Source organism: Nicotiana tabacum, chromosome 15, assembly GCF_000715075.1.
Source record: "Nicotiana tabacum cultivar K326 chromosome 15, ASM71507v2, whole genome shotgun sequence".
Lineage (NCBI taxonomy): Eukaryota > Viridiplantae > Streptophyta > Magnoliopsida > Solanales > Solanaceae > Nicotiana > Nicotiana tabacum.
This window is the reverse complement of record NC_134094.1, coordinates 72,669,462-72,681,576: the sequence shown is the minus strand read 5'-3', so window position 1 is coordinate 72,681,576 and position 12,115 is coordinate 72,669,462. Positions and strand designations below refer to the sequence as shown.

The window sequence follows — 12,115 nt, the reverse complement described above, 5'->3', positions numbered from 1 at the left end:
GTGCATGCCGGAAACACTGTAGCTCGCCGGAAAATTCCAAAGTTGTCGGAATTTGTTGTAACCAGGATGGATAGACCCGGAATTCCTTTGCGAGCAAGCTGTCCTGAAGAAATATTTTCAAAAAATGGCCAGAAAGGTCACTGTTCACGCCGGAAAAATATAAAGTGGCCGGAATTTGATTTGAATTAGATGGGTAGGCTCGGAATTTTGAGGAGAGCACACTGTCCTGAAGAAGCTTCGCGAAAAAATGGCCGGAAAGTGGTCGGAACCCTCGCCGGAAAAGTTGTTGCCGGTGCGTGGAGGAGTGTGGCGGCTTTTCTGCTGGATAAAATTTCAGGGGTTGGTAGTCGGAGGGTGATCTACCTCGTGGTGGTGTTGGTTTTAGCACAACACCGACAGAAAGTGACTTCCACTTAGACAAGCCTTAGGTCACCGGAAAAATTATACGATGACTAAGTTCTTTCTTCCCGGTTAACGCTGGAATGACGCACAACGATCTTTTCTCACTAATGCTCTGATACCATGTGAGAAGGCACGAGAGAAAATATGTTATTGATATTGGATGATAAATACAATATAAGAGGTCCCTATTTATAGCTATACACTACAAGGAGATATTACTCCTCTTCCAATGTGGGACAAGACTACACTATACATATCTATAAACTAACAGGTCCCATCATTGGGTAAATAATAAATTGGGATGAGTCTGGCTCTAATACCACGTAAGAGTTTAAGATATGGGAAGAAAGATCTTGTATTCATTTGTGTCTTACATTAGACCTATTTATATAGGGTTTTTACTTAGTACTAAACCCTTCTCTACCAATGTGGGACGCAATACATACTAGCTCTCTAGCAGCTATTAATGCTTAAGTGGTTATAGGAATATTCTGCTGTTTCATTTTGATTTGAGACTTAAAGGCGAGACCATGAGAGAAGAGGATAAGTTGCTAAAATCTTGAAAATAAAGAGTTCCAAGAACTATGGACAAGGACCTGCCCATGTTTATGCTCTCATCTTCAAATCCGCACTTTTCTTGGGGCAGAGAACAGCAAAAGTTCTAGTTAAACCTGATTGCAAAATCTTGAAAATAAAGAGTTCCAAGAACTAACCTGCCCATGTTTATGCTCTCATCTTCAAATCCACACTTTTCTTGGGGCAGAGAACAGCAAAAGTTCTAGTTAAACCTGATTGCAAAATTTACTTCATCATACTAATGTTGCCTGTCATGACTTTTGATATTGAAAGCTACTCGCCGCCCCAAAGAATAAAGAACAGAAGAAAGCCCCAAAGCATCTAGTCAAGTTGCTGTTTCTCTTGTTTCTTTGGCTTCAGTAAACTAATGAGTCGCAGTCTGCTTTAAATTTTCTGCCCTGCACCACATCAAGTATATGCTTCAAGAATTTGGATGTACTAATGAATCATTTCCCTAGGTTGATATTTGGTTTTAACCTTTTCACGTTACAAGTACTGGGTCGTCAAAGTTCTTTTAATGATCACAAGTACTTCTTGAAGTTGAATCTTTTTCGCTCTTAGCGTCCTTCAGTTATTTGTTTAATAATCATGACCATTTGGATGTCTAACGAAGTTCTACAATCTCCTGACTCATGCAGCTGAATGCTGGGGATAATTCTGTCTTGTACTGGCCTGCTGAGCTATATACAGCAGTTCCAAGTAGGCCCTTCTTTCCAAGGGGCTTTCTGTGGGACGAAGGTTTTCATCAATTGCTAATCTGGTCAGTTGCTTGTTCGTGTTTTTTATTTTTATTATTTTTTGAATTCATATCTACTGCTTAAAAATTATATTTGCAGTTGGTTTCTAGTCTCTCTAATTTGCACTTACTAGGGCATTCTTGAAACCTTTAGGCGTTGGGATATATACATTAGCTTGGATATCATTGGACATTGGCTGGATCTGATGAATATTGATGGATGGATTCCGCGCGAGCTAATCTTAGGTGCTGAAGCCTTAAGGTAATATATCATGAATTCCACTAAGCTTAGGTAACCATTTCACAGTTTTCCGTGTAATCCTATCTAAAGCTTCTATCTGGTCAACCTTGCAGTAAGGTCCCAGAAGAATTTGTTCTTCAGCATCCAACTAATGGAAATCCGCCGACATTGTTTTTGGCCTTGCGCGGTATTCATTTCTCAACTTTTTTGTAGAATCTAGTCTTGAGAAGATATCCACATCTTATTCTTGTTGAGAAGACTATTAATATTCTATTTTTGCAAGCATCATTGTGCTGTCCTTTGAGTCAATATCCTTGTTAATTCATACACTAAATTCTCATTAGTGCTGGAACATATGTTCCGCTTGTTTAATGATCTGTTTGTAATCTTAAATCAATGGATTTTGAGTATCATTAGAAGCTAAAACCAACAGGCTGAATAGTGATGTCTCCATCATTTGGGTGAGAAGAAGAGTTTCAAGTTTCGATGTACAAATGAATCTGAAGGAGAGCAAAAACAGCTGAAAAAGATAGGGTGAGGTTAAAAATCTAATTTGCAGACAAAAGTTATATGCCATAGCTGATCTGGATTTTTATTCTCAATCTCTTTATTTAAACAATTTGAAATGGATATGGAAACATTTCACTAGTTGGTTAAGAGGATTTGTAGAGTCGGTACTTTCCTGAAGCAAAAAAAAGATACGGCTCTGAATTTGGCAGCAAACAGCATCATTCTGAGACAATTCCATTTTCTATTTGCTACCTATTTTTTGATACCCATACATTTTCTTTTGGATGGTAGGGCACAAATCCCATTCTTAGAATCACCTTTTTGTAGTAGACCAGGCTCTCCCAACCTCAATGCCATAGCTCTAGGTGAAAGCGGACTCTTACCTCCCATACACTAATGGTCTATTATGTACACGAAATGAGGCGGTTAAAGAGCCTTGTACGAACAATGTAGCTTTCTGAAGTTTAACAAGAAAACTAGAAAATAGTTTAGGAAAGAGGAGAGAATGTCATTACAAATGCAAAGAAGTACAATATTTGATGTAATGCCACATTCAAGAAAAGTTAGAGATGTGAAATCAATGGTGGAGTCTGAAGTGTTGTGTGACACTTGACAGATGTTCCCAACGATAGGGTATACGAAATCTGCCCACCAAAACTTTGATGCAGTATAGGATTGGACAAAAGATTTGATTCTATCCATGTCATCTAGCATAAGATTGATAAACTAGATCCGATTTAAAGCTTGCTTTGCATTGTCCAATGATGGATGCTTTGTTTGCAATTTTTAGATTGTGGACCTCAAGGATACGTGATGTGAACTCGTGGTAGATATTGATCCTTGTATAATGCAATTAATCGATTGATTTTACGGATAATTTCAAAGACTTCTCCTCACGTTTCGCTCAAGCACACTGACGTCCCTCGTAATTTAAGATATTACACATACCTCCCTTATTTGTTTTTTTGTGTAACAATTCTTTTAACATATTAATCATTAATATAAAAAAATTATTATCTGACTATTTACCCTTTTTAATATAATTTTTAATTAATTAATTTAATAAACATCTCTTTAAATAAAATTCATTTCCACTCCCCTTACTATTCCATCCCCCATTATGGAAAAACAAAATCGAATTGCATCCAGTTCTGCAACCCCATGGTCCAAGCAATTGGATATGGCTTGGCGCATTAATGGAAGGAATATTTGAATGGTGGCCGTCAGTCGCCACAGGAAGCAGTGTCTGGAGGAGATAATGGGCATCCACGGGCAGCAACTCCCGAGTCTTTTTGAGTCGTATATTTGTAGTTCTCATCACTTGCCATCGGATGTGATATGAGCACTCACTGCAGGACATTCTTCACCCTACTATGTTCTTGACAGTTAGTTTTATTGGAATCTCATGGCACTGTGAAAAAAGGAGAGAGACATTGTTTTACTGGTTTTGCTTTTTATTTAGTTGACTTCAGTTTTGTATATTCAATTAATATACAGGTTTAGCCCCTCTTATTTATCGTTAGAAGGTTTTTCCGATGTTGGATTCTTTCGGCGGGTTTCTTTTGTGTCATGGGTGCGATGGGAGATTCTATAAAAATAAGCAAGATTTAAGAAAGATAGAGAATATTAATTGAGAAGAAAAATCTTTTATGATCTAGTTTAGCCCTTTTGTTGTTTGTTTGGGGAGAGGAAAAAATTCGGTACCACTTTAGTTTTACTGAGCATTAGCCATTCTGTTACTCCTGTAGATATTATTTAGGTTGTAATAGTATGCAAGTTGATATGTTTATATGAATCCTGAAATTGTTAGATTGTTTGTAAACGAGACATGAGGTTTGAGCATTATCCCAAAGGAATTTTTAACAGTGACAGAGATAGGAATTATTGTTATTTTAAAAAATATTTACAAATTTAATTAAAAAGTATACTAAAAAGGGCAAATTCGTAAGATCATAATTGTTTATATTGATGATAAATATGTTAAAAGAATTGTTACACAAAATATCAAATAAGGGAGGTATGTGTAATATTGTAAACCACGAGAGAGGACAGTGTGATTGAGCAAAATGTGAGGGGATGTCTCTGAAATTATCCCTTGATTTTATGTAGGTATCTATGCTAAAATTCTGAAGTTCAGAAGGTTTTTTCTGTTAACAGAGTCCAAAATCCCAACTATTTCTTGATAAAGAGCACTGCTTTGCGCTTTACTGACCCAGTGAGTGGAACATGTATTAACTGGCCTTGTTCAATCTTGTCTACTTTAGTTTAATCATACAATGCAGTTATAAATGACCTTTTGAACTTTGTTAATTCGTAAGAGAGCTGGCATAGCAGGTTGATTAGTCATTTTGCGGAGTGTGGGCCCTATCTTTAACAGTCTTTTTCAAAAGCTCAGCTGCTTTCTCCAATGTGCTCTGCTTTGTGCTTGTGGCGGAGAGTGTTTTGGGGTTATAGCTGAACAAATTTATGTATCTTTGAGTGAAATGTGTCAATTCGGCCCCGGGCTTTAGATGAATGGTAAGTGGTAAGAGCGCATAACGTGATGTGGGATTAGGCGTACGTCACAGGTTCGAGGGGTGGGGATTTCTCGGTTATCAAAAAAAATGTGTCAATTCTGTTTTGATACAAGAAAGGAAGATTAGACACAATGATGTTGTATTTTTTAAGCTATAAAATGGCGCTCTCTGTCGGAAAGAATTACAAGAGTAATTCAGGATTGGTATATGTGGTGGTCTACTGTGCCAAATTTGATTACATCAGGCTTTTATGTGGAGCTGGTACATTTGCATGTCAACTTGAAAGCACTTACGCTATAGCACTTGGATGTTTAATCTACTTTCAACAGTGTGTATCTTCTTACAGTTCATGAGCTTGAACATTTTCTTGAACTTCCTCTTAAGCATGAGGAATATTCAATCTATCGATGTGACATTTTTCAGTTTGCCACCTGTTGGCTGCAAGTTCTGCTCTAGCTATCTTAACATACTATGTGTTGCATATTTAATTGGACCCCAATTTTCTGCATCAGTTCATAACGAGTATGGCTAAGCAATTTTCAGTGGTGTCGTAGAACAGTTTGTGTGGAATCATTAACAAGTTTCGCATTGCAGATGTGATTTCCAACCTGAAGAAAGAAAAGTTTGCTGCTGCTGAAGCCAGTGATATCTCTGTCTTCTTGGACCGGGCATTTGTTCGGCTTGAAGCATGGTTCAAATGGTTTAACACAACCCAGTCTGGTAAATTTCCTCTCTTGTGAATTTACCTTAAAAAGATATACCTACTCTTATTGCTACTGGATAAGGTATGAAATTAACCGCTATGTCACTAAGTATCTGTTTAACTTCATGTTGGATGTAAACAATTTTGAGAAAGCATTTAAGATAGCCTTCAGCTTTCTGGTGATCTTAGAGTTGTCTTATTTCTAGGTGTAGAATTAGTGGGGATCACGCTTCACGTGTCAGCTTGAATTCCATCTGTTTGCCCTTTTGAGTTTGTGCCTTTGTAAATCAGAAGTGACAATACCATTGGACGTTGCAATCTTCTTTATGAAGTGTTTAAAACTGCAGCAGCAGTGGAAGAGCAAAAATTTCAATTGGGGGAAAAAACCATTTTCTGCACTTTATGTAACGAAAAAAGCAACTATTTCAGCAAGGTCTACATCAAACAGGAATCTTTATCAGTAGGAAGTAGCTTTGAGCTTTTGCCAGCAATTTGTAATTATTAACCATGTTTAGATAAGGGTTCAATATTGGGTCTCTTGCTCTTAATTTTCTTTAAGAATAGCTAGGAAACAACCCCATTTACCCATAGCCTTATTCGATGTAAAAATAATTAAGCCTTGATCCTAAGGAGGAAAATAATTTGTTGGCTTAATTTAGAATATATATCTTCTAACTCAGGCTTTTTCCTCAGGGTTCTGAACCAATGTTTCTGCGGCCAATCGGTTTCTGATATTTCTTTGAGTTCTACTAATACCATAGTATGTGTTTTAACCTGTTAAGTATTGCAATTCCAGGGAAGGAACTGGGCAGCTATTACTGGCATGGAAGAGATGCTGCTACGATCCGTGAACTAAATCCTAAGGTTGTGATCTAAAACATATCTATGCTGAAAACATCTCTGCTGATGTATTTTTTCTTCCTTTTTCCAGAAAACTGGATAGGTAGTATCATTTTCATGTGTATTTTTCTTTTCCTTTCATCAAGTCTAATTTCTGATATGCCCCAGGGCTTTGGTCTAGTGGTAAGAGCGGAATGCATAGGTTTGGCGCACGTCACGGTTTCGAACCCAGCCACATAAAAAAGCCTGGTATTTAAGTGGAGAAGGGTAGAGGGGCAGATCCCATTATCTATCAAGGTTTGAACTGTGCGCCACTAGCCCTAGGTGATCTTTCGGTTATAATAAAAATTCCAACAACAACAACAAACCCAGTGTAATCCCACAAGTGAGGTCTAGGGAGGGTAGTGTGTACACACACCTTACCCTCACCTTGAGGAGGTAGAGAAGCTGTTTCCAATATACCCTTGGCTCCAATAAAGATAAAAAAGCAACGGCACCATAACACCAGCAAGATAACAAGATAACAAGAAAACCGAATCGAAAGAAACTACAAGCAGTGATAGAAATCTGAAAAATAAGAAAGTACATAGTAACACTAATACTACTAGTATGGACAAGAAAAATGCACGAGTACCTACTAACCCTCCACCCTAATACTCGACCTCCACACCCTCCTATCAAGGGTCATGTCCTCGGTAAGCTGAAGCAGCGTCATGCCCTGCCTAATCACCTCTCCCTAATACTTCTTTGGCCTACCTCTACCTCTCCTCATACCAACCAAGGCCAACCTTTCACACCTCCTTATTGGAGCATCTGTGCCTTTCCTTTTCATAAATAGTACTCAATAGTAGTACTAATTAAGTAGTCCAGAGGATAGTAGACATTGCTCTCACATGAAAAGAGCTGAAGTCGGTAAGGAAGGAGCTACCAAAATGAAAAGAGCTGAAGAGGTTGGTGACTTGTTAAATTTTGATAGTAGAAACATCAAGGGAAGCAGGGCCACTGTTAATCACAGGAGTTTGGGCGAGGAATTAGGAGTAGCATCTGACTTTCTGGTGGGGTTCATTTTATTTTTTGATTCTTGTCTAGGTTGTTTTTGCCTTTTGGGTAAGGTATACTCATTGTGTAGGGATTGCATCCCCGAGATGTTCATATCTACCAAATTATCTAAAAGTTATATTCCTAACAAAAATGGGCAAGATATTCTTAAGGAATCGCGAACAAAATTAAGCATATTATAGGACAAATACAGGATCAGTGCTGTGTGATCACCCTAGGTCATTCCTGAGGCTGATTCTTTTTGCTTCGTGCATGAATTGACTATAAAACGCACGATTTTTGGCTTCTACAGACATTATCCTCTGGACTGGATGATTATCCACGTGCATCTCACCCAAATGAAGATGAACGGCATGTGGATCTTAGATGCTGGATGCATCTTGCAGCAGATTCCATGCATTCAATTGCAGAGCTTCTGAAGATGGATAAAGATGTTGAAAAGGTATTAAAATACAGAAGTTTCTTAAAGCATTATTGTTTGTATAATTTGCTGAGTCCTGCATTAACTCTTGCAGGAGTATGGCTTTACTGCAAAGATGCTCTCAGATTTTGAACTTCTTAACAAGGTGAAACATCTTCTAATTCCTAAGCGTACTTATTCCCATCCAGATAGGGTTTTATCATTAACTTGTAACTATGTATGATAACAGGATAACTGATGCACCCCTTAAAATCTCTGTTGCACTTATTGACCGTCAACATTTCTTTCAAATGTTTTTTAATGTTGCAGATGCACTTAGACAGTGCCAATGGAGCTTATTGTGATTATGGAAATCATACAGAAAAGGTACGTGGTTTATCATATTAACATATCTTGGGGGCAGAGTCCACTGAGTTTTCCATATATGTGATTGATGCAGATCTTATTTGTGCTTGCTACATTCCAAACCTGACCAAGTTCAGATGAAGTACTTTTGCTGGTTCTTCATGGTCTTATCCATGATTAACTCATTGGAATCTTGTCTTATTTTCCATGCATGCTGTTTTACCTTATTTAGCACTTTGCACTTTGAGGCGGATGTGGAAGTGAGAATTGATACACAAGTCATCCCCAAGAGAGGAAGCTTCAAGTATTTTAAGCCAATAATCCAAGGAAATGGAGAGATTGATGATGATGTCACACATCGTATTGGAGGGGTAGATGAAATGGAGCCTCACATCTATTGTTCTATGTGATAAGAATGTGCCACCGAGACTTAAAAGTAAGCTCTATAGAGTGGCTGTTAGACCAACTATGTTGTATGGGGCAGAGTGTTGGCCAGTCAAGAGCTCAGACGTTTAGAGGATAAAAGTAGCGGAAATGAGGATGTTATGTGTGGGCATACTAGGAGAGATAAGATTAGGAACAAAGATATAAGGGGCAAGGTGGGAGTAGCCTCCGTGGTGGACAAGATGAGGGAAGCAAGGCCGAGATGGTTTGGACATGTAAAAAGGAGGAACACCGATGCCCCAGTGAGGAGGTGCGAGAGGTTGGATCTTGAAATTTGTTCTCTTATACGCAAATTGAGGAATTCCGATCTTGAAATCTGTTAACCTCACGAGTCACCGTGCAATTCAAAATAATATCAAATGATATCTTTAAGCATCTTAAGTTCAAAGTAGAGAGGAGCTCAAAAATGCTTCCGGAGGAAGAAAAAATCAAGTTTCTCCAGAAAAAGAGAACTAATGAGAAACCTAGTTGAGTCTTAGTAATATGACTTTAGTTTAGCCTTCTTAATTGCTGTTACTCTTTTTCTTTTTTAATTGGTTTTTTGTTACACATGCTTACTTTGGTGCTTTCACATTTTGTTAAGTAGATTGTAAATCATGATCCTTTGCGTTTACTAGCTCAAATTTTCCTTTCCACCATCATAACATAGATGAGAACTACAAAATGAGAATGGAGGTCAATAGCTAAACCAATACAAATTCTTCTAAACTGAAAGAAACCCTAATAATTTTTTACAAAAAAACCCTAGCAAAGATATTAGCCCTGACAATAATGTATTGCTTACAGGCCAATTAACTCTAACTTTGTTAACTGCCCCAAAATCTAAACCAAACTGTGCAATTGCTATCGGACAACAATACCATATTGAAGGAACCATTGGACTGGGAAAGGATCTTATCATGTGGTTAGAAGATAGTCTCTTCCTCCAATTTTAAGTGGTGACTCAAAATGTTTATACTTGCAGTGTTCTTCCCCAATTTTAAGATTTTAAGTTCATATAAGTCGAAGAGGGCCAAGTATGATTGATTTCCAAGATGTTTTAACACAGGCATGTACCGTGTGTTCCAAATTTCAAGAATCTACGTTCATTCATTCATTTACATTATTTCTGTCTCACCATCTTTTCAGGAACAACCCCCCTCCCAACCCAAAAAAAAAAACCGATCCTCTCCCCTGTGGAGTGGGTTATGGGCCATGAGAGGTAGTGTGTGCTCTTTCCTCAAGAATGCTCTTTTCCTTTCAGGTTCAATTAACTTGGAAAATACTGGAGACTGGCAGCAATTACCCAAGGCGAGAGCTCGTACGAAAAGTCCTAGAAAAGCCTGTTTTACAATTGGTTCCTCATCTTGGTTATGTGAGCCTTTTCCCATTTATCCTCAGGCTTATTCCACCGGTAAGTTCTTACGCATCATTTGAGCAAATATCATATTACATGTTGTTAACTCTGGTTTGCTTTTTATTTATATTCACTTTTGTTTGGGGGCTCAACTGGCAGTAAAATGCTCTAAAGTTTTATTATTAATTTTCTGGTTTCTCTTGTCTGATCTGGTCATTGTGGATTATCATGCATGCTTATTTTCATTCAGGATTCATGGATACTTGATAGACAGCTTGACCTTATCTCTAATAGGAGCATTTTGTGGACTGATTATGGGCTGAGATCCTTATCCAAAACAAGGTGATAGCAATGACTGATATATGTACAATCCAGCAAACAATTTTGTCCATTCCTAGTTTCTTTGTTAAGAACATCTGAAGAAATGTTATTCTGTTGTTGTTTTGGATGCTACAGCTCCATGTATATGAAACGAAACACAGAGCATGACCCTCCGTATTGGAGAGGGCCAATCTGGATACCCTTGAATTATTTGATTGTTTCCTCACTTCATCACTACTCTCAAGGTACAAAATGAACAAGGACAAGTATACTCTTGATCCTTTGTTTTATTTGAGATGTTCATTAAACCAATTTATTTCTGTTTCAATTTTTGAAGAGCCTGGACCATACAGAGAAAGAGCCAAAACCATCTACAATGATTTGAGGAGCAATTTGATGAGGTACTGGTGTTCTCCCAACTGAAACTGCTCCTTAATTTCTTTATACGTTAGAGTGGCTGCTCACATGTGGTATACAATCATACTGTTTCATTTTTAACATATCACAGAAATATAGTTGGGAACTATCAGCGGACAGGGTATCTGTGGGAACAATATGATCAGAAGAAAGGGAAAGGAAAAGGTGCACGCCTGTTTACTGGATGGACAGCCACTGTGCTATTGATCATGGCAGAAGCTTACCATGAAGTTTAGTGATGGTAATATCAAACTAATGGAGCCAAAACAATCATTTTTGACATTCTGCATTTATATGTATACTACAACTAGTAATAGTATTTTTGATAATCCATCGATATCCGAGAATGCATTTTACTAAAGAATTTAGAGGTAACTTATTTGGTTCGCCCATGAGATTGATAAAAGAGTTTAATGTTGGCATACTGCAAAAGTGAGTTGGGACGAGCTAATTAGGACATACTCCTACACCTCAATACCAAGCAAGCCCGTTAAGCTATATGAATCCCTATTAACCATGATGTGCCAATTCAGTTCATATTGGTCACATATTAATCTGCAGTGTGAGAATTCACCATGAATTGATTAGCTTTATGCTGGCTCATCTTTTGTTCGAGCTTGTGATGGGCAATGTGATAATTCAAATTGCTAAACGATTGGCCTAATTGTGCTATAACATTAGTTTACATAACATCTACAAATTCTAGAAATTCGAATTTGTTACACTAGTTAAATTTGTTGTTTAGATTTGTGTAATTCATGTTAGAAGTTAAATTGAGCGAGATAAGCAAACATGATTTCTTTTAAGCCTTATTTGAGTATCAGCCAGTTCTGTGAAATCTCATGCCACTCATTTTTTTCTTTTTAAGTTTTACGTTCATTGTATCAACTGACATAGATCTGGTATATACTGTGCATATAATTGTTCTCAATTCCAAGCAGAGCCCCACGTTCTGTTAGCTCCACTTTCAAGTATTTAATTAAAGAGAACATTTTGACAAATTCAACCACTTCGGTCTCATCATGACATTGAGTAAAAGTACCCAAAACGTATAGTCAAACCCTTTAAAGATAGAGAAAACATTTGATTTTTAGCAACGCTAAACACCGTTTCTAGCTTTTTTACTTACCTGTAATTCAAATGTTGTTTCGTTTTAGAGATTTAAAGTGAAGAATAGGATGTCTTCATAATGAATGTAAAACAATCATTCTTTACAACTTTCGATTAGCAAATTAATCAGTAAGAATA

At 37.5% G+C, this 12,115-nt stretch overlaps 1 protein-coding gene across 2 annotated transcripts in view; it reads left to right on the top strand.

Moving 5' to 3' along the window:
- LOC107810418 (mannosyl-oligosaccharide glucosidase GCS1) overlaps positions 1-11,239 on the top strand; it is a 29,359-nt gene extending 18,120 nt beyond the window's left edge. For both annotated transcript variants that reach the window (XM_075230871.1, XM_075230872.1), the window contains 13 exons: positions 1,617-1,738; positions 1,869-1,976; positions 2,069-2,142; positions 5,576-5,701; positions 6,481-6,548; positions 7,876-8,025; positions 8,099-8,149; positions 8,314-8,370; positions 10,037-10,186; positions 10,380-10,471; positions 10,586-10,695; positions 10,788-10,851; positions 10,959-11,239. In XM_075230871.1, coding sequence (XP_075086972.1) covers positions 1,617-1,738; positions 1,869-1,976; positions 2,069-2,142; positions 5,576-5,701; positions 6,481-6,548; positions 7,876-8,025; positions 8,099-8,149; positions 8,314-8,370; positions 10,037-10,186; positions 10,380-10,471; positions 10,586-10,695; positions 10,788-10,851; positions 10,959-11,103 — 1,317 coding nt within the window. In that variant the 3' untranslated portion in view covers positions 11,104-11,239. The remainder of the gene's footprint in view (positions 1-1,616; positions 1,739-1,868; positions 1,977-2,068; positions 2,143-5,575; positions 5,702-6,480; positions 6,549-7,875; positions 8,026-8,098; positions 8,150-8,313; positions 8,371-10,036; positions 10,187-10,379; positions 10,472-10,585; positions 10,696-10,787; positions 10,852-10,958) is intronic.
- The last annotated feature ends 876 nt before the right edge of the window (positions 11,240-12,115 follow it).